Genomic DNA, 24,589 nt, shown 5'->3' on the forward strand with positions numbered 1-24,589 from the left:
TTAGGTTTTGGCCACACTGACCAGGGGTTTTATTTGCCTTTATACAAACCTACTATTTGTAGGAAACAATTTCTGAAGAATGACAGGATCCTGGTGGAGCAGGAGGGAAATAGACCATCTTGAGCAGGAATTTCAGAATCCTTTGTCTTTCCCAAGTTATTCCTTGAATCTGGCATGTTAGGACTGGAGCTTCATGAAAACGGTGAAATAGGAAAGTTCAGGGAAACAGGACAATTAGCCTTGCCTTGTCATGAACACCCAAATTATTATCTCTCTCTGAGAGGAGATAATGATTTCCTCATCTCTCAAATAAGGGGCCGGACCAAATGATCTCTAAAACAGCTTCCAGCCCTAACCTCCTTTGGGATCTGATTTTAAGAAGAGACAAAGGGGAAATTGCACATCGATTTCCCAGGTCCCGCTCCCCTCCTCTCCACCACAACTCACACCAAACTTCTCCTTGAACTGCTCCTGTCCTCAAAAAGCCTTGAGCTCCACAAGTGAATGTGTTGTTAATATTGGCTCACAGTCCTTCCTGGTCAGTGGCCAACATTGTTCTGCTCCTTGTAGGGGTCCCACCAATCTTATTTGCCTCTGCAGAGCCTCAGCCTGCCTGGAAGATGCCGAGATCGTGCTGCAGCCGCCCAGGGGCCCTGCTGCTGGCCTTGCTGCTTCAGGCCTCCATGGAAGTGAGTGGCTGGTGCCTGGAGAGCAGCCAGTGTCAGGACCTCACCACGGAAAGTAACCTGCTGGTATGTGGGCTATGGCCGCCATCTTGGTTGGGCATCAGCTGGGACTGGGGCTGGAACTGGGAAGGCACAAAAGAAAGGGGAGTGGGGAAGGGGAAATTCATTCCCAGAGATATGGGTAACTCAGCTCAGGGCAGAAACAGATCTCTAGGGTGAAGCCAGAATTGAGCCAAGGAGGGGAGGAAGCAGCTCTAGGGAGATGGGTCTGGCCCACAATTTCCACTTGATTATCTTCCTGCCCTGTCTTCTTGTATGAAGACCCCACTCCGTTTAAGCTATTTCGAGATATCACCATTAAAATAATAAGAGTGATAGTAACAGTAATAATAATTATCGCTCTATTGATTCTGTATTTTCAACCTTTCAGCCTTTTTATTCCTGTTTAAATAACCTCGTGTCCCTTGCCATTTTCATTCCATTTTTACTCCCTTTCTATCTACTATCAATTACAAAGGCAGCTAGGTAGTACTGCAAATCATCTCTAGAGGGAGAAGGAAGAACCCGGGTGCCATTTTCCTCTAACTGGTGCCAAATGTCTCATGATTCTTCTGGAGGACTGACCTTCCCTGGCCTTTCCAGAAGCATGTAAAGGCCCTTTGTGCCAGGCTGGAATTGTGTGTGTGTGTGTGTGTGTGTGTGTGGCACAAATGAGAAGCTATACCAAGCCAAGGACTAAAAGACACACTGCCAGTGTCAGTGACTGAGCTCCATCCTGCTGCCAGCACCTGCCTCGTGAGGGTGGACTGTACGTCATTACATTCAGTGTGTTTTGTCAGTGGAGAAGCTAGTTAGGGTGGAGAGAGAGAGAGAGAACTCAAAAACACAGGGCAACCTGCATGTGTTTCATGCAAAATAGAAAGATAATAGAAAGTAAAAATTAAAATAGAAAAATAGTAAACAATAAAATAGAAAGAATGGGCCCAGGGAATTCTGTGAGTTCCAGTTCAGGGAGAGACCCAAGAGACTCTTGGTGGGAGATACCCACCGCGCAGCCTCTCCTGCTGAGAGCCCACCAGGGAAGGAGCTCCGAGCGTGGTCAGAACCCGTGGGTTCTAAGCTCTGCCACCGAAGAGTCGTGGGAACTGGCCAAGCTCCTTTCATGTCCCTGAGCCTCCTGCTTTGTTATGTGTCCAGGGGGGAGGAGCATGAGATAGTTTTTACTTTCCACTGTTAATGTTCTGCAGTTTCATAATTCTGAATCTCTGGAGTATGAAATTCCCAACTCAACAGAAGGGGTGGGGATCATTCTGTTTCCTCCTTTGCAGTCCCACATAACTGAGAACTCCAGGCTGCAGCCTACAGGTCATTTTCCCAAGCAAATGTGCACTGTACTCTAGTTGTCTGCTTACAGAGAGCAGAGACATAGGCTCCATGACCCAAGCAATGGAAACAATCCTGGCTGTTTACCCCTCCCTCCAATCAGAATGAGGTGACAGGGAAGTGAACCACTCCCTCCGAAAGCTCACTGATTGGGGAAAGTGCAGGATCAGCTCAAAAGACTTGAAAAAAAAGAAAACCCACGCAAAAAAGTGCAAGATAGCATGGGAAAACATTTGACGCATGCATAGGGAGATGGCCGGGGTAGGGCATGAGTTAGGTTTGCAGATCACTGGGGTCAGGTTGAGGCATAACTGAAAATATAGGCTCTGGAGGCCAGATTCCTCCCACCTGAATAGATTCTGCCCCCAATTTCAGCCCAATGCCCTTCCCAGACGTGAACTGAACCATATTTATTTATTCAATACTCATTAAATGCCAACAACTATTTCCGATTTACCATTTATTGATCAATTCCTATATATCACGCATATAACGGTAAGGAACTGACCCTATTCACAAAAGCCCTGGGATAAGTAAACCACCGAATGGGATGGGGTATCTCTAGTGGCTGCGAGGCAGAAGAACCAAGGGGCCCAGGGGACAAAAGAGGCGATTGCCTCAGCCGAGTCGGAGGTCCGCGGGCGCCATGAGGACAGGTCCTCGGCAAGGAGGCCACGGCCGCCAAAGCCCTAGCCTATCACCCGCCCACACGTGCCCAGGGTCTGGGGCGCGCAGGGGCGGAGCGCGCAGGCGCCGCGCGGGGGCGGGGCTGCAGGGCGGGACCGCCCTAACCCCGCGCTCGCCGCCCTCCCCGCAGGCGTGCATCCGGGCGTGCAAGCCGGACCTCTCGGCCGAGACGCCCGTGCTCCCCGGCAACGGCGACGAGCAGCCGCTGACCGAGAACCCCCGGAAGTACGTCATGGGCCACTTCCGCTGGGACCGGTTCGGCCGCCGGAATGGCAGCGCGGGCCAGAAGCGCGAGGAGGAAGAGGTCGCGGCGGGCGACGGCGGCCCCGGGCCCCGCGGCGATGGCGGGGAGCTGGGCCTGCGCGAGGGCAAGCGCTCCTACTCCATGGAGCACTTCCGCTGGGGCAAGCCCGTGGGCAAGAAGCGACGCCCCGTGAAGGTGTACCCCAACGGCGCCGAGGACGAGTCGGTCGAGACCTTCCCCCTCGAGTTCAAGAGGGAGCTGGCCGGGGAGCGGCCGGAGCCGGCGCTCGGCCCCGAGGGCCCGGCCGACGGCGCCGCGGCCCTGCCCGACCTGGAGTACGGCCTGGTGGCAGAGGCCGAGGTGGCCGAGAAGAAGGACGAAGGGCCCTATAAGATGGAGCATTTCCGCTGGGGCAGCCCGCCCAAGGACAAGCGCTACGGCGGCTTCATGACCTCGGAGAAGAGCCAGACGCCTCTGGTGACGCTGTTCAAAAACGCCATCATCAAGAACGCCCACAAGAAGGGCCAGTGACGTGCAGCGGGGCCAGAGGCTTCTCTTCCCAGGAAGTCGACCCTAAGGCCCCTTCTCCTCCCCTGCCCTCCTGCCGCCTCCCAGCCTGGGTGTGCTACTCGCTCAGGCCGGGTATAGCCCCAGATAGTCAGCCTCTTAAAGCTGCCTGTAGTTAGGAAATAAAACCTTTCAAGTTTCGCATCTGACTCCGACTTTGTCCGTTGGGTGAATGAAATAAAAATACATAATCCATATACCAAAAAAAAAAAAAAAGCATATATTGGAGAGACAGTGGTTGCCGTGTGGCCACGTGGTAGTACGTTTTATAGGTCATGGTGGGAATGAAAATGCCCATCCCTCCGTGGGTCTTAAAGGGAAGGGTGCAGGGTCTCCCCACCGCCCCTCTGTTAAAGAACAAAAACTCAACCGAGTAAATCTGAAGATCTAATTGGTCTTATTAAGTGACTTCATGAGTCCGGTAGCATCCCATCTAGTAAGTAGAGGGAGACTTAGGGGAGTTATGTAAGACGGAAGGTTTTTAAAATTTTTGGTTTTTTAGTTTTAATTTTGAGAGAGTGCGAGCCAAGGAAGGGCAGAGAGAGAGAGAGGGAGAGAGAGAATCCCAACCAGGTTCCCACTATCTGCACAGAGCCCGACTAGACTCACAACAGGGAGATCTCACAAACAGGGAGATTATGATCTGAGCAGAAATCAAGAGTTGGACGCTTGACTGACTGAGCCACCCAAGTGCCCCAAGATGGAAGATTTTTATAGGAAGGAGGGTTGGGCAAGAAAGTTACCAGCAAAAGAAAAGGAAGGCTTGTTCCAGGCAGGGTCTTGCCCTTGGAAAAGCAGGAAGTCTTATGCTGATCACCTGACCTTTGGGGGTGGGAGGGTGTCCACACGTGCGCCTGCGCAGGCCTGCATTTGACCTGTGCGCAAATGGAAAGGGCCTGTGTGATAGATGACCTGATTGGTGCTCATCAGGAAATGCCTGATTAAGGAATTAGACTTACATTTCTTAGGGAGGTTGAAACTGCAGGTAGGTAAGGTATTAAGCCCTGGTGACATGGCCTAAGTGGTGCCATTTTGGGCCTGTGGTTTTCTTTTTAACACCTCCGAGAGCAAGCCCAACATTGGTTGACGCTCGCTGCAACTGGGGGGCCCCCTGTGGGCTGTGGGTGGGAAGCTATGGTAACGCTTCCCTGGATCTAGCTAGCTGTGTGACCTCAGGCAAGTCACTAAACTTCTCCCAAGATTTAGTGCTCTCATCCAGCTGTCCCTCCCTTCCTAGTGTGGGGGCTATTGTAGGCCTGAGAATATGGATGTGGTCTTTTTATCACCGAGAAGCTACGTGTGACAGCTGAGGGTTGCTAATTCAGATTTCACTGCACTTCCAGGCTACTCACAGATACTCTCAAACACTTGTTCTCACCTGCATACACACACAGCCATAGAGACACGCCTGCATAAATACAACACAATATACACAGATGCTTCTTCCGGTCCCTCAGGCTCAAGCCTTCGTGTCTCTTTCCTTTTCCTCTAGCTACTCCCAAACTGCACCCCCCCCCCCCCCATATTGCCTAGCTGCAGCCTTTCTCGTTATTCTCAGTGCTCAGCCTTGATCATCCAGCAGTTTCCTAACCAACTGGTGCCCTTGTCTTCAGTCCCTCTCCTCCCCAACCCATCACACACAAGTTCTTCATATTAATGTATATAAAATCTCGCTTTCCTCACATTCCCTGGTTCAAGAGTCAATTCCATCGACGTCCAATTCTGGGACGTGGCATGCAGGACCCTTGTCCATCAGCTTCACTCTCCTTACCAAACCCCATTTCCCATGTTTCCACCTACTGATCTTCTCTTTTCCTTTCCTCCTTCACTCTTTGCCCGAACTCTCCACCTTCCCCCACCATTTTGAAACTCTTTTTACAACACGAGCCTGGACTTGAGTCCAATTCTGCTGGGAAAGTTGTGATCTCTTCCAGCCGAGCCTCCTCATTCTCAGCACAGGAGGGCACGCAGACCAGCTCGAGTGGCAAGTTTCTAGCTGCGCGTATGTCTTGTGTTCTCCTTAGGGAAACTCTAAGCTCCAAAGGGCAGAGGCCAGGGGTTATGCTTCTTTTATATGTCCCCATGGTGTTTGTACAATGCCGAGGCCATGGATTTACAGCCACACACATTTACAATTCACAAGAAACCCCCAAATGCTTATATACACACAGAGATACACATACGTGTCAATTGCTCTAATACCAGTGGGCAGCATAGATCAAATCCAACTGGGAAACATTTGTGGAGGGCACTTGCACATATAACCCCATATTTTGATGCTCTAAGAGTTCATGATTAAAGAAAACTGAATGCTTCCCAGGAAACCCTGTGTAAAGGGAATCAGAAAGCCAGATTCTTAAGATAAAGTCTCCCCCGCTGTGGGTTATATTATGGGGCTAGGGTCTAGTCATGGTGATGAAGAAATGGCCCAGGCTTTCCCATCTGAAGATGCTGCTCCCATGCTGGGAATCCTGAGCTTTATGTTTACATCTTGCTAGCATCCTTTCCTCTTCTCCTTCCTTGTTAGGTGAGTAAAGTATGGTAGGCGGAGGTGGCTAAATGTCAGTTGTTAATGTTGGTATTTTCGGATTGTTTGCATCCCCCCAAAACCATTTACTTTAAAGAAATCAAATAGACAACTGTGTGGTGACAACATTAACATTTATTTGCAAAGGGCATCATGAAGACTCATTGGGAAACCATGACTAATAATCCTAAAGAACGATCTTGCTAAGAGTTCTTCTTCCTACAATCCCCCCCCCCAACCCCTAGCCTCTTTCCCCTTTCTTAAAATAAAACTAATTTGATTCAATGAGTTTAAAATACAGAACACTGCCACAGGCACTAATTCTGCACTCCCATGTAAATAATTCAGCTGTTATGTACATATATTGCCAACTATGAACTACACTACACACACATGTGTGCAGGTGGGCACATAACACTCTCAGCCAGGTCACGAAGGTCCGAGTGGACACAGACACGTTACAATCTGTGCAATGCTGTGGCATTCGGGGATTTGCCGCTCTGCACTCCACGGGCCAGAATCGACATTCATGGAGGAAGAGCTCAGAAGGGGAAGGTGACCGCCCGAGGCCCCAAGGTCCTCTGAAGGAGAAAAAACCCGGCCAACCCGGCCAATGCTAAAGGAGAGCACAGAAAACTGCCTTCTGACTCCAACAGGCCACAGAACCCTGCTCACAGTCCCCGCCTCCTCCCCACGTGCCCAGCTGGCCAGGCCCAATCTTCAGACCTAGGGTCACTCTAACCAGAAGATTTCTAGGGGATGAAGAGGCAGCACAGGGTCCTAAACCTCCTCAGATACCAGGAAGACACCTTGTTTCAGGAGGATGTGCCTTCCAGGGTCTGTGGGTTAGGGGAAGCAGGCATGACCTCTCTGATGAGTTGTCCTCCCTATTTACCTTTAAGCTTAATGCTCAACCTTACACACAGGTCTAGTCCTTTCCCACAGACCCCCATAGGCCAGCTGCCATTTTATGGTCACAGAGAAAGATTGGGAGAAATGGTCTCGCTTCTCAGTGACACTCTCTGTGCCCAGGACAGAAGGCCTGGGGACCACGTAATAGCAACTGGAAGCTATCATGACCCAGGGGCCCCCCAGGGAAGCCCACAAGTCTGGTCTTTGAACTGTTTAACGGTACCCCAAGACTGCTGTGACTCTTAGGCAGACTGAAACACATCCTATGGGACCCAGAACACCCAGGGCAAAGGGCAGCATGTATATGTCCCTCATACTTCTCAAGTACTGTAGGTGGTCCCAGTCCCACCTTTTCACTGCTCATCCGTTTATACTTGTATAGGAGGCTGGACAGAAGACAGCCTCTGAGTGAGGGCTTTTCTAATTCTTCTCACCTGTTTGGGCTCTTTCTTTGGTGAGGAGGCATCTAGGAGTCAAGAAACCACTTATCTCTGCTTTTCAGAGAGAGGAAAATGGGAACAGGCACAGGGCACTGGGGACCCCACTGCAAGGAAAACAAGGAGCCTCCAGCATCATATCGGTACTTTCTGCGGACCGGCTTCTTATCCACTTACATGACTCAACCAAATTAATAGAACTTCAAATCTCAAATACATTCATGCCTTGAGTGCTAACCAAACCTACCCCTTGGGCATGAAGCAAGAGTCCTCAGCGGCTCTGGGGAGCAGCTGGTTTGGATGGGCTTGCTGGCTTACAATCAGAACAGAGACAGGTGGCCAAAAGGGTCGGTCATGTGACAAAGGACTGCCAGACGCCAGAGGGCTTGGAAGGCAGTAAGCAGTGGTTCTAAGCCAAGGGTCTGAGCGCCCCCCACACTCTGCTTTGCCTCTCTCCTTGAGCCTGCGGGAAGGGTGTGTGTGTGTGTGTGTGTGTGTGTAGGACGCTGCTGTGTTGACCAAGTAATTGTCTGAGTTAACAGTCACCTTACACTTTCTGACTCTGAGGCATATTTGGCTAGAATCTAGGTTCTGCTTCATGTCAGCAGGCAATCCGATATTCCAGTGAGTGTAAGTTTTTAAATTGAAACTGAGAAGAGAGCACTCGAGAAATGGCTAGTTCTCCAAAAGAAGCACATCTCTGCTAAGCAGCCGTGATGTAAAGAAAGGCCTGCTTCAGACAGATACAGGGTTGAGTGTAGGAAGAATGAGAGCCCTGTACCTTTTTCTTCACTCTATTCCCAGGGTGGGGAGAGGGGGAGGCATCTGAGTGGGACTACCGATCTCTGGTTCTGGGGCTGGCTCTAGAAAGAGGCTCTGGGGTCGCGACGCCCAAGCCCCAGGACCAGGACCCCAAAGGGCAGTGCTCAGGGTGCAGCTGTCATGGGGTAGACCCTAAAGTCAAGTAGACGCGAGAAAGAAACCAGGTTTCTCATCAAAGTCAAGTAGGGGATAAAGATGGAAAGATCCAGTAAGGGAAGACACGTGTGTGGCTCAAGATTGAGATTTTTCTCTCAAGTTTCTTCCAAAGGTTATTTGCCTTCACATTTTATTTTAGACTTTGTTTCCTAATAAAGAGATAGTAAGGTAAAGAGAAATCTAAGTTCATGCTTAGAAATTTGGGTTGAGCATTAGCCAAGAGCCATAGAACCCAGCCGGAAGCTATGCGGGTGGGGCGCGGGAGCCAGGCTCCTTGGGCCTTGTAATCATGCAGGCTGTCTGGAAGCCACAGGCCCACAGCACAGGGGCACCGACCAAGGGTAGAAACTACGGGAAAGAGAGTCAGATAGCCCCCTCCACCCAAACCGTTTATTGCACATGTAATGGGAAAGTGCGTATGTTAAGGTTTTCCCAGTTTGGGAAAATACAGATTTGTCCTACTAATCAGGCTTTCATCGTGTGTCTGCACAGGGCTGTGTGCACGGGTGTGACCGGAGAGTGGCCCGAGAAGCTTGCCCTCCCCTCGGCGGAAACATCCCGCTTCTGACCCTTCCCCGCACTGCCTAAAATTGTACCTTCAAAAGGGTTTCCTTTGGGTCAAGAAATCTACTCACCCTCCCTCTTTTTAAAAAACAAATTCTCCAGGGAGGGATCATCTGACCATTCACACCTTACTGTGAGTTACATCGGCTCAGAAAAGTTAGGGGACGTTTGCCTGGAAGAGAAGAAAAGGGCTATTTTGGACCATGGGGTTCTGCCGCTGGAGGGGGCCCAGGAGACTCTGGAGGCACAAAGGCCCCTGGAGGGAGGATGGGTGGGGGAGGGGGGGAGCACAGCGGCCTACCAGCTCTGCAGCAGCCCCTCCTCTGCACACGGATGGCACTCAGGGAAAATGGAAACCCAGAACCCAAAGGGGTCTCTACTGCCTCTCCCCAAGCCTCAAGCTCTGCCAGCTGGCAGTGATGATGTCCTGACGTCATCCAAAGAGTGAAGAGATCATTCCAGTATTAGGTGCTGGGTCCTTCTTTCCTTGAACGAAATATCCACTAGGTTGACTCCTGACATCCTTGAGATGCAAAGTGCTACTCCCCATAACCCCCTCCCCCGCCCCTTCCCCAGACCAGGCTGGGAGCTTCTCCCAAAGAAAGTGATGTGGGCAGGCCTGCGGGCCCTTGCGGCTCCTCTCGTGCCATGCAGAACCAGATCTTCTTGAACCAGATTCTCTCGTTCTGCCCTCCCGCAACCCAGAGGCTGTAGAAACATGCTAGGATCCTCAGGAAGAAAGGCATCAGAGAGAGAAAGCTCCACTCAGAGAAACGTCTGGAAGGGAGAGGGCCACAGGTGGACCCAACAAGCTCCCTCTGAACGAAGGAAGTGAGAAGATGCCACAGAGGGCGTGACTGCGCCCACTTCCGCCCGCCCGCTCCTCTACAGGAGGCAGGCCGAGCCTGGGGAGGGGCAGCCCTCTCTGTGGCCAGCCTGCCGCCCTTCTTTTTCATCCTTTCCTGCCCCGTGTGGAAGGGCTCCTGTTGGAAGGACTCCTGTTGGAAGGGCTCGATATGAACTAATACTAGAAAGATTCACAAGGACACAACTGGCAGCGTGAGCAGGAGAGTGGAAGGGACACCCAGAGGCCGGAGGCCTCCGGGCTGAGGGGAGGGAATACTCTGGAAGAGCGCAGCCATCTTCCAGCCTCGTATGCCACCACTTTCCAGGAGGAGCTGGGAGCCTTGCCCCCGCTTCCTCTGGACTGCAGTCTGTGCCTTCCTCTGCCTGACCCTGGCTCTGTCTAGTTCCCTCCCGGGGGACTGGCGGCTCTGCTCCCCGGACCCGTCCCCATGAGAGCCCTTGCCATGCTATACCAAGGAGGAGCTTCTGGAGACTCCAGCCTCCCTCTGAAAAGACCCCCATGGCGGCCGGCTCCAGGCTGACACAAAGGAGGAAACAAAGGGCAGGTGGGATGCTTATTGGCCCCAGAGGGGCAGGAGGCTGATCTCCCTCAGGGAAGACAAGGAGGAAGTGGGAGGGCCGGGAGGGGCGAGAGAGCCCCCCACCCCCCTCCGCCACTCCATTTTGCTCAGCTGGGGAGGTGCTTGCCAACCAAGGTGCATTTTCTCTGCGATCCCAGTTCAGTTCCCATGTCCCCGGGGTGGGTTGTGAGGGCGAGCCCCTCCCTCAGACCCCACCCCTACGAGGAGCTCTGTCTTTTGGCATTCAGTATACGCACAGATCCGGAAACTTCATCTCGTAGACAGGGATGGAGTGGTTCTGAGGCTGGCCATAGGCTGCGGTGATGGTGCCTGACGGGCTCGGCGGGGGGCTGAGGCAGGGACACACGGAGGACAAAGGCATGAGAAGCGGGTTCCGGGTCCCAACCCATGCAGTCAAAAAGAGTAGCTGATTTGGGTTTTTCTTCGCACAGGGACCAGAGACTGTCACTCCATGGGTTCCTAGGTTTCAAGTTCTAGGATCCAGCTTGAAGTCTAGTTTTACTGAAGGCTTTTTTACAACGACATCATTGTTTTAGGAAGTACCAGCCCTGGACCCTGGGGCCCCTGGCTCTTTGTGGGGTTCACTGAGCTGTCTCGATTTCCTTGTCCGGGAGAGCTGGCGGCTGACTGCAGCCCTGGAGACAGAGGCTGCAGACAGGGAGGCCTGGAGACAGGGGTGAGAGGGAGGACTTGGGAGCAGGGGGCCCGGCTCAGGGCTGCCACTTACCGGATGGTGATTTCAAAGATCTGATTGAGTTTGCTCTGCAGCAGTGATGCCTAGACACAAACAGAAGGAAGTGAGCTGGGGGCTCCCTCGCACCCGTGCTGGCTCTTGGGAGCCCACCCGTCCAGAGTCCCGTCTTAGGAAGGGAACTGGTGTGAGCTCATCGACAGCACTTATCTGCGGATCCTGGCCGCGGGTTCAGATCAGGGAGGGCCACCCAACAAAAGCACAGAGGCCAGGACCACCAGAAGGACCTCAGCAGGCATCCCTTAAGGGGCCGAGTTCCTCCGAGCGGGGCAGTAAGGCTTGGTGGGCATATTGTCAGGAGGCTCAGAGCTGGTTTCAGACTTTCCCTTAACTCCAAGGAGCAGCTGTGCACAGTTGGATTAGGGAGGATGCTGTCTTCGGTCCCTTCTGGCTCCAACTAAGCCCACGTGCACAGACAGTGAGGCTGTGTACGTGTTCAGGGATGGACCTCAACTCTGAGCTCATGAAACCAGCAGCACCTGCCTCTGGAGATGGGCCATGAGGTTAGAATAACATAGGCCCAGGAAAATCTATATGTATCTACATAAACGATTATGTTATTATTATGTATTATGATATACTAGAAATATATGACACATATGTAACAGAAAAGAAAATAACGTGTATTTTTACTGAGAGGAAAAATTACAATAAAATAGAAGTTATTTGTGGATTCTGGATGCTTACAGTTATGTTTCACTGTCACTAAGATGGCCACTGTGAGTAACAAATCCTGGCCTATAGTCAATTTCAAGAAAAGTCTGTGCTCTTCCCTTAAGTACAGACGTAGACATGAGTCCTTCTTTTTACTTATCTGGCATCTTCTCTTTCCAATCTCTTTTCCAGGGCCAGGCTGTTCCACTTCCCCTGCTGGGGTCCCCTGGTTGGAAGCGGAACCCTGTGTTGCAAATGTTGGCCATCTCTCTTAAGCCATGGCTCCTTTCCCCGCCACTCCATGACGAGGTGAGCACAAAGGCACCAGCCTCACAGAGTTGTCATGAGAATGACATAAGCTAATAAATGGAAGATGCTCGGGTGTGTGCCTAAGTGCTAGTTGCCTACTTGCTATTATAAGTTTTACAGTCTGCTTGACACAGGAGCTCCTGAGGTCAGGACTTCTTCCCTACATGGAGATTGTGAGGTTTAAAGGAGTGTATGGCTAATAGCCAAGCCTTTTGGTTTGGGGGGAAACAATGTAGTGCCAGGGCATTGTTGGGGGGACCGAATCTCTAATTTCTGGGTAACAAAAGTGCCAAGTCTCCTAGAAGCTCAGTTCCATCCTGGACCTAAAGCCAGTATCTGTTCTTTCCCCAAAGACTTACCCCTGTTGTGCCTCACTCACCCGGGCCCCGCAGTGTGCTGCAATCTCCTCAAAGGGTGCCTTCTGGAACTTCTCCACCACTTGTCGCCGCCGTTCACGTTCCTGCTCCTCGACCGCCACACTGTCCACTGTGGTACAGAGAGCCGAGTCAGCCCCTAGGTCCTGCTCCGCTGATGTGGGGGCAAGGGCTGGAGATGGGAAGACGGGAGGACCCCTCCAGGGGAGCACTGTCTGTGATTGTGGTTCAGGCTCTGCCTTCTGCTGGTGGGCAGGATGATAGCGGGGCATGGAGGGTGGGTGCCATTATTTGGCCCACGAGGTCTAGATCTTTTCCTGATTCAGCCTGAGAGCTCAGCCACTTTCCTTACGAAAGAGTTTGAGAACTAGGTAAGTGGACCCTTAAGCTGGGCTTTTAAAGCCCTGAGTGGCATTACCACTTGGACTCTCAAAGGGAGTTCCTGGAACAAGAAGTACTCTGGTGCTAATTTGAAAGGGACATCAATAATGGAAAAGCCAGACAGGTCACAAGAGGCAATACAAAGTTAGGTCCCTATGGCCCAGCAGTCCGAGGCTGTCTAGTTCGAGGCTTCTACATATTCCTTTTAGTATCCAAAATGAGTCGGCAAAAATGAAGATGGTCAAGTATGTTCACACTTTATGCACATTCAGAAAGAATACCCTCAAAGACAACAAAAATTAAAACCGTTTGACATTTGAGAGTAATTTATTATCAGTTTTGGGAAAAATTCTCTTATTTGGAATACTGCATTGCCCAATAATCCAGATAAATGAGGTACTACATTTTAAGATCTATTGCCAATAAATATCAATTGATTTGCTTTTAATATCTTTCATTGGTCCGCCCGTTCTTCTGTAACACAACCCACCAAAAAATAGTCAAAGTGTTTATACAAAATTGTTTTTTCCCTAACTGTCTGCAACCCTCAGTTGATTACTTTTTTTTTTTAAGTTTATTTATTTTGAGAGAGAGCGAGCGAGCAAGCAAGGGAGGGGCAGAGAGAGAGGGAGAGAGAATCCCAAGCGGACTCTGAGCTGTTAGCGCAAAGCCCTGTGGCAGGACTCAGTCTTACAAACCACAAGATCCTGGCCTGAGCCGAAACCAAGAGTGGGACGCTTAACTGACTAGGCCACCCAGGCACCCTTCCGCTGATTACTTTTACAGGCAGCGAGCTGTCAGTAGAGAAAGGGTGGCTTGACGTGGATATGCTGGGCACTACCGATCAGCACTACCGATCCCCATCCGGAAAGCAGAATTGATAATTGCAGCTTTGTAGTTGTTGAGAGTTTAGGGGAAGCCGCCGGCCTCCCTGTACCTCTGGGCTGAATCCTGCATCAGGCTGCCCACACCCACGCCTCCCCCCAGGACCCAGCCCCAGCATCCCCTCCAACTTACCGATGGCCTTCTTTAGCGTCTCATAGGTGATCTCCTCGGCAGGCACTCGCTGAGGGAGAAGGAACAGAAGTGTTCAGAAAAGGGGGTTGGAGGTATGGGAGGCAGCCTTGGCTTCCTCAGTTATCTGGCATCCCCTTTGCTTCTCAAAAGACCGTCCCGATGGGGGGAAACGCCCCCAGGACACCACCTGCTCACCAGGGTCCCCGAAGCTCCCCACGCAGGCAGGCGCAGAGCTCCCCACTGAAGGACAGAGCTGCAGTGAGATGGAGGGGGAAGGTCCCTTCCTCCTCAGAGTGCTGAGAATCACCTAAAAGAACTCACCGCCCTCACCCCTAGCTGGTCGCATTAAGCCCCGTGGGAAGAAAACACTGCCAAACTCAAAAAAATCTGAGAATGTAACAGAAAATATTGGCAGCGAGAGGAAGCAGTTGGCAAATATCTCAAATGTAAATTTCAAGAACTGGATAACACTTTTGAAGGCTTAGGATATAAAATTATCTTCCGAGGTGATTTGAGTATTTACTAAAGGTAAGACATGTTGGGGCTGGTCCAAGGACCTGGGTCCCAGGATCTCAGTCCTCAAAGAGCCTATTAAAGGAGGTGGCAAATAATGAACCCAAAGAAGGATTACCCCATGGATCGTCGCCTCAGGCCAGAGGCTGAAAGTCATGAGACGTTTGTACTAAGTCCCAGGTAGTCCCCAGTAGACTCTGAGCTGCCCGAGGCGGGCCCCATGATTCACTCATCTCCCATCACTTAAACATTACATTAAGTGGAAGAAAGAGACACAGAAGAGAATGACTTCACTGACACAGAGGTCAGGAAGTGACCTGAGACAGGCTAGTGGCTCCCTTTGCGAAGGGGGTCTCTTGGGCAATGACAATGTTCTATTCCCTGATCTGGGTGTGATTGCACAGATACATTCCTTGTGTGAAAATTCACTGAGCTACTGTATTTTTCTGATTTGTTTAGTGTTCAATGGAGGCTGGAAAAGCCAGAGATGTACGTATTGGGATACAGTCATTTAGGAAATATTCAGTGAACACTGAGTCTGTGCAGAACTCTTGGCTGGTCCCTCAGTAGAAATGGCATAATCTGTTAGCTCGGGAATTATGAGCCTGAGACAGCTGTGCCATCGGTCACTCTCAGGAGTCATCCTCCCTGCACATCCATCCACGCAGCCACTCAGCACTGACCAACGTGTGAGGTGCTAGGGAACTGGGTGGTGGCAACAGAGAAAAGGAAGGTCACTGGTTAAGGGCAGGTAGAGAGAGGCTTATGGAGAAAACAGGACACAAGCTGGGCACGGAGGAGTGGGTGGCTCATGAGAACAAAGGTGCGGAGGAAGGGACTCACACAGGGGATTACAGCAAAGACCGGCAGCTGAAGGGGACCACGTGGGGGAGACCGAGCAGACCAGCCCCAGGGACACAGTGGCTTCTGCCACAGAGGAGAGGGAAGTAACATGATCCAGTAGGACCAGTCCAGACTATAAATGGCTCTGAATGCCAGGTACTGGGTTTGGGGCTTGACTAAACCTGCATTTATTGATCAACTGCTATGAACTTGGCATAGAAGGCTACAGGGAGCCAGCACAGGATTCAGGTGGGGCATGGTGCGCTGAAGGTGGAAAGAAGGGTAGCCTGGCAGAAGGTCATGGGGTGGAGGCCCCCACACCCCTGCTTCAGCTACCAAGTCACCCCCCGAGCTAGGTGGACTCTCCAGGAGGGAAAGGGACCCATTCTGGTGGCCCAGGAGACATTAGAGAGTAGGAAGCTCTGCACACATGCCAGCATTTCTCCTTCCACCTCGCTTTACTCCTCGATTCCCGAGGCTCTGTTAACTTCCGGGAAGGGAGAACCACAACTCTGGAGGAAACAGCAGCCAGCTCATGCTGTGGTCCTGACACATTTGAGGTTCCCTGTCCTGCAGAGCCAGAGGCCTTGGAGGACACTTGGTTCAGCCTCATTCCCCTCTTCCAATTAGTGTGAGTCAGAGCCTCCTTCCTTCCATAGGAAAGTTCCAGACGAGTGCCCCAATGAGAGAAGAGTTGAGAAAGCAGCTGAGGGCATAGAGGGAGGCTCGGTCCGGGCCCCAGTGACTTCTCCTTGCTCCAGTGCATCTGAGGAAAGGCTCAGGGTTGACATTGTCCTCCATGGCTACACCAGGCCCAAGGGGCAGAATGCATACCCCCCCCCCCCAACCCAAACTGTCCTGGCCTACCCCACCCCCAATGAACATCCTCCTTGCTTCTCACTGAAGCTTCCCCATGTCTCCATCAATTCCCTTCATGGCAGGAGACACCATTAAACACAAGTGTATTTTGTCTTACGGCTTCACCTCCCTCATGACCCCTTTCTCTCCCCCTCTGCCCCTCTCCTATTTTCGTCTCTTCTGCAGAAGTTGGGTATTTTCATTGTGATTCCTTCCTCTCGCTGACTCATGGGCACATCTGCTTTATTTTCTCAGGTAGAGGAAGTAAGGGCAGGGGAGATGCCACAAGTTATTTTGAACAGAAGTTAGATATTCACAGCCCCCAAGAGATGGTGGAGGAGACATCTTGAAGCTGCAACTTGGTCTTTAAAAAAGCACCTCTATTGATCGATCTGGAAGAAACACCGTGAAAACTATTCTCACCCCCATCTCTCCTATTAGGCCTTCCAATATCCAACATGGTGCATGTCTGCCTCCATTGGAAATGGGGAATAACTACCAGAAAGCCTTTCAAGGGTGATTTGTGTGACATTGTCATGGGAGTGTGCGACCGGGGGTGGGGGGCGCACATGTAATTTTTCCAGATGGAAAGGTCTATGACATATATGATGAGTCAGTAAGAAAATGGGATAGTTGAGAAATTTGCTTTCCCTGCAACTTTAAATGGGTTATGCAGTTAAGGAAGCCTGGAACATGGAGCATCTGATTGCATAGGAAGCAAGAGCAGGTCCCCTCCCCTTGGGATGCAGGACAATATATCAAGAAGAGGACACTCACCTCCTCCTTCTCTGGGCTGTTCCTAGATTCCACCTCCACCTGCAGGGAAATGGTTTCTCCAATGCTCTTCCTCTTGGATAAGCGATCCTCATCTGGGAAAGGGAAGCCCAGACGCTAGAGTTCCCAGGGCTCAGAGTGAGCCAGGGTCACACCTCTAGCACCATCTCCCCCGCCCCCACCTTTGCCTGGCCCACAGTCCTCTGAGGGCTCAGTATACACCAAGGCGACAGCTGGTTTATCGAAGGCTGCCGGCCTCCTCTGCTCATCTTAGGGTGGTGGGTTTAGTTCTTCGTGGCTAAGATTTTGAAATCATCAATGAGCACAAAGAAGCTGCTCGTGACCAGAGAGCACATGTCACCTGGAGTAAGTGTCATCCACTCACAGCTCAAGTAGCTAGCTGTCACTGGTGAAGCACTTGCTAAAGTGCATTTGCCTTTATTGTTTCACGCACGTCTCACACCAACCCTCTAAGGCAGGTGTGGTTAATCCCAATTTTATAGTCAAGGAACCCGAAACCCAGAGATGCCAGGAGACTTGTCTAAGATTTTTCAGGAAGTGAGCTGCAGAGAACTGGGTCTCTGATTCTATAGCACAGCCCATGTGGGCACTTTCCGGCTCAATGGGGCCTCTCTCAGCCACAGGCCAGCCTATCTCGTGGGCCACGTTCCCCAGGGATCCTGCCCTGAGGAGAAGAGGCTGGGGAATCAAGAGGATCTCACTGTGTCTTTCAGCTCTTGGGTGACACGCAAGGTGCCGGGGAGGCGACCTACGGACACACAAGTCCCTCACTCTCAGGACCCTTCCTGGTGGGGAAGAGGCAGAGGCAGCCTTGGAAGTCCTCGCACGGGGCTCCTACCTGTCAGCTGAGGGATGTAGGGCAGGCAAAGCCTGTCTGAATTGTAGCCGCTGCCCCCCAGGACTTCACTGATCTTGCTCTGGCGGAAGAGGAGCTCAATCACTACTCCATCAAGATTTTGAGACAACCTGGGAGCCAAAGAAGGAAAGAGGCAACCAGAGTGATTTCCTAATGACTCTCCTTGTTACACAAGGAACATCCATCATACAAAATGACAGGGAAGCAGAAGGAAAAGAAAACCACCCATAGTCCCACCCTTCAGAGACAACATCATTACATGTTGTGCAGAATCCCTCAGCCACGTACTTGTATGCACACACACACACACACACACACACAGACACCACCCCACCCCCTAAGTTCCTGTTCTGTGATCGGTTTTATCCACCGATTACACAGCACCTGTTTCCCATTAACTTTTCTTCCAAAACATTGCGGTGGAAAGGCCACGGTCCATAAAGCTATATTAATAATATCATAAACCCCTATTGTTGGACATTTTGTTTTTTTCCCAGTATTTTCCTTGAGTTCCTCTGAGGCTCAAGTGACACTGGCCCACAGACTTCAGTCCCAGAATGCCACCTGGATGGATCCAGTGTCTTGTAGGAATGGCTCCTCCAAGATGCACGTCCCATGGGCTTGGGCGAGGCTCCCAGAGGGCATGTCACATACTCTATCGCACAACGCACCGACATGGCTCGAGGCGTGGATTACGGCCATGTGAGGAAGGCCACACTTGACCCAGGACTTCTGGGCCACAGGCAGGGTCCACTTTCAGCCCTTGAGCCCATAGAGGCCTCAGCTCCTGGCTTCAGACCCCTTACCCTCTACTCAGCTACCTTGGGTGTCCTTGATCATGTCCCAAGTATGCTCCTCACCTAGGCCTCTCCACAAACACGTCCTCAGGGAGCATGTACGGAGCCTCTTTCTTCCTGGTCTCTATCACCTGGAGTTGGGAGGAAATCACATGAGAGCTGGGTTTGCCAGGGAGGGGGAGCTCTGCATAGGCAAATGACGGCGCTCTCCCTCCAAGCAGTTGCTTCCTCCAGCAAACTCCCTGGCGGAGCCCTTTACCGATAGGCTCCTGAGGGATAAACTCAGATCCACAGGGGTCCTCAGGGCAGGCAGACTGCTCAGGCTATCCCCAATGACACAACATATATGCATTAAGTGTCCTGCAAATGCAGGTGCTTAGCCCCCCAAGGGACTGCGGTTTCTGGCTCCTGTGCCCTACTTCCGTTTTCTATGTGAACAGGAAAAGGGGGGATAAGTCATACCATCCCCCCCAACCCAGGTGCACTGCAAAAACATCCTGAGGGACAGTCACAGGAGGAGTTTCCCTCAGTACCCTTTGCAAATTTTTGACGGTAAAGGTGGAAGTTACCAAGATGCAAGCAGGGGGAGGATAGCAGGTGCACAAGTCTGTGCAGGAGGCGAGGAAGCCACGATGCTGCTATTTTAATGAAGAGGATGTCAGGGCATTGCCTTTCCTGCACCCCCTCATTGGCCCATGCTGGGCGGCACAGTGACACAGCACCCTCCCCCATCCCCCCAGCACCCCCAAGCCAGCTGAGACTGGAGGTTTCCCATTTTCTTTCATTTTGCTAGTGTATTTTAAAGTTTGGGGCGCCTGGGTGGCGCAGTCGGTTAAGCGTCCGACTTCAGCCGGGTCATGATCTCGCCGTCCGGGAGTTCGAACCCCGCGTCGGGCTCTGGGCTGATGGCTCAGAGCCTGGAGCCTGTTTCCGATTCTGTGTCTCCCTCTCTCTCTGCCCCTCCCCCGTTCATGCTCTGTCTCTCTCTGTCCCAAAAATAAACGTTGAAAAAAAAAAATTAAAAAAAAAATAAAGTTAATCGTAGACACTATCCCATTCCACCTGTAAATACTACAGTGGTTTTTATCATTGTGGTTTGCTTTCCTTATTTTGTTTTTTTTTTTAAGTTTATTTTGAGAGAGAAAGCAAGGTAGGGGCAGAGAGAGAGGGGAGAGAGAGAATCCCAAGCAGGCTCCACACCGTCAGCACAGAGCCCAATGTGGGGCTCGATCTCACAAACTGTGAGATCATGACCTGAGCTGAAATCAAGAGTTCAACGCTTAAACAGCTGAGCCACCCAGGCATCCCTGTTGGTTTGTTTTTAAATTTTTATTTTATTTTATTTTTTAGAGAGAGAGCCCATGAGTAGGGGAGGGAAAGAAAGGGGTGGGGGGGGGAGAAAATCCCAAGCAGGTGCCACACTCAGTGTGGAGCCCGATGTGGGGCTCAAACTCACAACCCTGGGATCATGACCTTAGCTGAAATCAAGTCGGGCGCTGAACTGAGCCACACAGGCACCTTTTGTTGTTGTTGTTGTTGTTAAGTAGGCTCCAATGCAGGGTTTAAACTCAAGATCCTGAGATCAAGACCTGGGCTGTGATCAAGAGTCGGATGCTCAACTGACTGAGCCACCCAGGTGCCCCAATACTTCAGTGTGTTTTAAAATGTCTTTTGGGGACAAATGAGGACATGTGATTATAGATTGGGTATTAGCACCAAGGCATTACCGAGAACTTAATCAGGTATTGTTAATAGCATGGCAATGATGTTGGAAGGTGTCCATATTTTCATGAGGCACAATGCTGATATATGTAGGGGTGAAAGGACATGATAGCTGAGATTTGCTTTAAAATAAGAAAAAGAAAACAAGATAGATGAAGCAAACATGGGAAAACCTTCATAACTCTTTAATCTGCATGGTTCTACTCACACTGCTTTTGTGATATTTGAAAACTTTCAGAATAAAACTTTTCTAAAAAGTAGTTTCAGGGGCACCTGGGTAGCTCAGTCAGTTAAGTGACCAACTTCAGCTCAGGTCGTGATCTCACAGTCTTTGAGTTCGAGCCCCATGTCGGGCTCTGTGCTGACAGCTCAGAGCCTGGACCCTGCTTCAGATTTTGTGTTTCCCTGGCTCTCTGCCCTTCCTCGCTCATGCCTTGTCTCTCTCCAAAATAAAGAAATGTTAAAAAAATTGTTTTAAGTAGTTTTAGTCCCAAATCACATGAGAGGCATGTGTACCTATGTCTCTGGGAGTGAGGGCAGCACAGAGGGACAGGAAGTCAAGGTGGGCAGGTAGCAGCAGGTGAGGAAGGGGTATAGGTTCTTGCCTGTGGCCGACCCCACCATGCTATGTCATGTTACCCAGGAGGAAATGTTACTTCTAGTAACTCCTCACTGTCCCTAGTTCTTCCGTCAACCCTTCCTCAATGCCTGGACTGAGCACAGGGCTTATACAATTAAGGAAAAGTTATTCTGGGGAAACCCAGGGTTGAGGGGCTCCTGAGCTGTCGGGGTCACAAGGACACCAACCTCATGGATGTGCTGGCAGAAGGCAGGTACTGTTGTGAGCTGGCTGATGAGGTTCAGGTAGGCTGCACCCAGCGCGTAGAGGGCACAGCGGTTGTATACAGGCAGGTTCTCTTCATTGACCTGGGCCACATCCTGTGGCAACACAGAGGGGCCCTGGAGTTTCTTAACTGACAAATTATACCGGTGCCCCCCTTCCCCCAACCTCCCCCAACCTTCTTTACAGATGGCCCATTTCTCTAGACTAAGCCTTTGCCAGCATTTGCCCCATAACTTGCTGAGAGACAGAAGTCATCCTCATTACAGCTGAAGTGAATCATCCCTAGAACGATCCATGAGCTGGAGGCTCATAAGTACTTGAGGAGAGGGGTATTGACTTCATTCTCCACTTTGCAGTTCCAGCTTTGGTGACCTTGACTGTCCAAACCTTCATCATTAATCCTACCTCTAGGATGCTGTGTCCTTCAATATAGACCTTGAATGATTCTTGGGGGACTGGACTGGATTGCTAAACTGGGTCCATATGTTAAGTTGAAAAAGAAGCAACAGTTACTAGGGATTGGGACACAAAGGAATCTCAGATTCTAGGCTGAACACCATCATAGCAGCTGGGTTGGCCTTGCAGGATTCAAGGCAGCACTGGTGGCCTAAGATTCTCCACCACTCAACTCTCAGATTTGCCATAATTCGTGCTCCTAGGGTGGGATACGATGCCCACCTAGCTGCAGGACCTTGGAGACCCTGGTCCTTTGAGGTCTGGGACCCACCCCAGATCCCAGCATCGTTGACAGTATACTTCCACCCAGAAAGACTCTGCAAGTCTGGAGCCCTCTGTGGTGAAGCATGGCTCTCTTAAGAGTCGTGATGGAGCCTTGTTGAGTCTCCAGGTCCCAGGGCTTGGGGGTAGAACTAGGAACATGTATTTTTAATAAACGCTATGGTAATTCTGAGGCATAGCCAGGCTTGGGGATCAGACAATCTTTAGACAAAGTTTGTTTTGGGATCACGCGGAGCTTATATGAGCGCCCTCTTGATAGTCCTTGGGGTCTCATTCGGACCTTGCGAGACTCAAAACACTAGGGGCTAAAGGGTGTTTTTGAAAGACCCCGTTCCCTGGGTCTCCTTTAGCCTGAGCCATGACTGAAGCACTCTTTGGTGGTTTCCCGAACAGAACCACGGCTTGTGGTCTCTGGAGGAAGGGCCAACCAAGGGTGCCGTATTCCCAGGCTTGGGGATCGCTGTTGAGCCACTTCTACTTGGTGCTGTCATGAGTGCTCGGCCCAAACCGGTCCCCTGCCCTGATCCCAACCCTTATGCGCTGCCCACACCAGGTCCCACCTGAACAGCCAGCACCAGGCGGATGAGGTCCACCACCACCTCCTCATTGGCCAGCTCAATGCTGATGAGGGCCAGCAAGCCGTAGAGAGCCTCGTAGTGCTTCTGTATGTTCGTCTCCTCCTTACAGCTCAGGTAGATGTGTCTGTAGAGCTGCTGGGAGTGCTGGGTGGGGGGAAGGGTGGGGGCAAGGGCACAGTGGGTGGGTGGAGAAAGGAGGGGCAAGGAGATCGGGGAGGAGGACTAATCTGCAGGCGGTGCCACAGCTGGGTGCCCCTCCCACCTCCACCCTCCGGGAAAGGATGCCTTCTCTCTCTCTCTCCCTCTTTTAAGTTTTATTTATCTAAGTAATCTCTCCGCCCAACGTGGAGCTCGAACTCATGACCCCAAGATCAAGAGTCACTCTTCCAACTGAGCCAGCCAGGCACCCCAGGGAGAGCACGGCTTTAGAGCAGACCCCAGTGGAAGCCACTGTGCAGGAGGACACGTCTAAGGAAGGGTGAGTGCAGTGAAACCAGCAATAGAAGCTGCTGCCCAAATCCAGCTGTGTGCAGAGGTCCATAGCCCAGCCCGGGACTGGCTCACCAGCAGTGCTCCTCACTCCGGCCTCAGTGTTGAGCGTGACCCTGTGGGCTTGATCCCCCGAGGGGTCAACTGGTCATCCCCACTAAGCAAACTCAAAGAGGGAGAGAGCCGGCCTGGGGACAGGGGTCAGCACTGACTTGGGGTTTGGGAGGTGGGAGTCCACAGAGCCTGGCCCACCTGGGGTTCCTTGGGCCTTACGGTCACACTTGCTAACCTTCTTCATGAAGACGGTGTCCTGTCGGGAGCACTTGTCCACTTTCAGCTTCAGGACAGAGATGTCGCTAAGGGTACTGGGAGGGGACACAAGCGGCTACTATGGGCATTGTCCTCTCACCTGGGTGTGACACTTATTGGGAGCCTTCTGCCCCATCACACACCAACTGGAGGGGAGACCCCCCAAGTTCACCTGATGGTAGAGAACTTGTGGCGGTTGCCATGACGATCAATGAAACTGATGAGAATCTCCAGAACAAAGAGACGGATCTCTGCGTCCTCCATGAGGGCGGTGGACAGAAGGCGGTCGAGGAAGTTGCTGGGCAAGGCTGACATCATGTTGTTGCACTGGAAACCTGTGGATACCTGCAAGGGAGCCCAGCACGGCTGTGCTCAGGAAGGCTGGCCCTTTCCATGCAGTGAGGAGATGGGGAGCAGCCAGCAGAAGTGGGGTTTAAAGCACCCAACCTCTCTAGCCATCACTCGGTCCAGCTCCCCTTGGCCTTCACCCTAGGCCCTGAATGCCTGTGGCAACTTTTCTGAACATGCCAACAACCACCTAGACAAGTTTTAAATTGTTAAAAGCAAGCAAGGGCTAAGCACTTTTGGGGGGGTGGCGGGGAACAGGGAGCCTCTGAACCTAATGTTCCAGCCGTCAGGGCTCAGCTGATGAACACCCGCCAGGAACACAGCGTTGCATTAAGAGCAAGGACAGTCGCAAAGACATGGCGAGACGGTGGAAGAACTCACAGCTGGGCTGAGGAACCAGAACCCACACAAGGGCAACAACCATTCCATTCCATCTTTTCTATGTGGCCATACTGGGGGTCTTCTGATGAAAGCCGGGGGGCATCAGTAGACACATCACACATGATGCTGTCAAAGCATTCAAAAGCCGCAAAACTGTGTTTACTGTTAAGTCCGTATTGGAAAATGATGCCTTTGATGACTCAGCAGGCCCTTGAGGATTTAGCAGAGCCTGGTGGCGTCAACAGTAAACATCCACTGAAGGGGGGGTGTGTGTGAGGGCAAACCGTCACCTTGATAAGGTGCTGGGTACAATGAAGATAATGAGAGTAAAGTCAGCAGGAATGGCAGGAGCACACAGACCGAGGAGGTAACCAGATGTGGGCGGTGTCGGCATGAAAAGCCCTTATAAAAACCTAGTGAAATGAACGGCATGGGCTAGGGAGAGGGAAGGCAAGGCATGAATGAGAGTAACTGGGCTGTGCAGATTGGCGTGGCTGGAACAGAAACTGGGGCTAGGGATGAGATGACGAGTCAAGAGAGGGAAAGGTGACTGGGATTTTTTTTTTTAATTTTTTTTTTTTTTAGTGTTTATTTATTTT

At 51.4% G+C, this 24,589-nt stretch overlaps 2 protein-coding genes across 4 annotated transcripts in view; one reads left to right on the forward strand and one right to left on the reverse strand.

Annotated features, from left to right (window-relative positions):
• Positions 1–605: 605 nt before the first annotated feature.
• Positions 606–3,716, forward strand: POMC (proopiomelanocortin). The gene is made up of 2 exons (XM_023252035.2): positions 606–752; positions 2,887–3,716. The coding sequence occupies exons 1-2, from the start codon at positions 621–623 to the stop codon at positions 3,529–3,531; spliced, it is 777 nt and encodes a 258-aa protein (XP_023107803.2). The 5' UTR covers positions 606–620; the 3' UTR covers positions 3,532–3,716.
• A 2,495-nt stretch (positions 3,717–6,211) lies between these two features.
• Positions 6,212–24,589, reverse strand: part of EFR3B (EFR3 homolog B) — an 83,212-nt gene continuing 64,834 nt past the window's right edge. For all 3 annotated transcript variants that reach the window (XM_023252039.2, XM_023252038.2, XM_023252037.2), the window contains exons 13-23: positions 23,434–23,606; positions 23,242–23,317; positions 22,446–22,607; positions 21,111–21,242; positions 18,645–18,712; positions 17,767–17,894; positions 16,911–17,002; positions 13,920–13,968; positions 12,527–12,633; positions 11,161–11,210; positions 6,212–10,762 (exon numbers count right to left, since the gene is read on the reverse strand). In XM_023252039.2, the coding sequence (XP_023107807.1) occupies positions 10,657–10,762; positions 11,161–11,210; positions 12,527–12,633; positions 13,920–13,968; positions 16,911–17,002; positions 17,767–17,894; positions 18,645–18,712; positions 21,111–21,242; positions 22,446–22,607; positions 23,242–23,317; positions 23,434–23,606 (1,143 nt within the window). In that variant the 3' untranslated portion in view covers positions 6,212–10,656. The remainder of the gene's footprint in view (positions 10,763–11,160; positions 11,211–12,526; positions 12,634–13,919; positions 13,969–16,910; positions 17,003–17,766; positions 17,895–18,644; positions 18,713–21,110; positions 21,243–22,445; positions 22,608–23,241; positions 23,318–23,433; positions 23,607–24,589) is intronic.

Source organism: Felis catus, chromosome A3 (genome assembly GCF_018350175.1).
Source record: "Felis catus isolate Fca126 chromosome A3, F.catus_Fca126_mat1.0, whole genome shotgun sequence".
NCBI classification, from domain to species: domain Eukaryota; kingdom Metazoa; phylum Chordata; class Mammalia; order Carnivora; family Felidae; genus Felis; species Felis catus.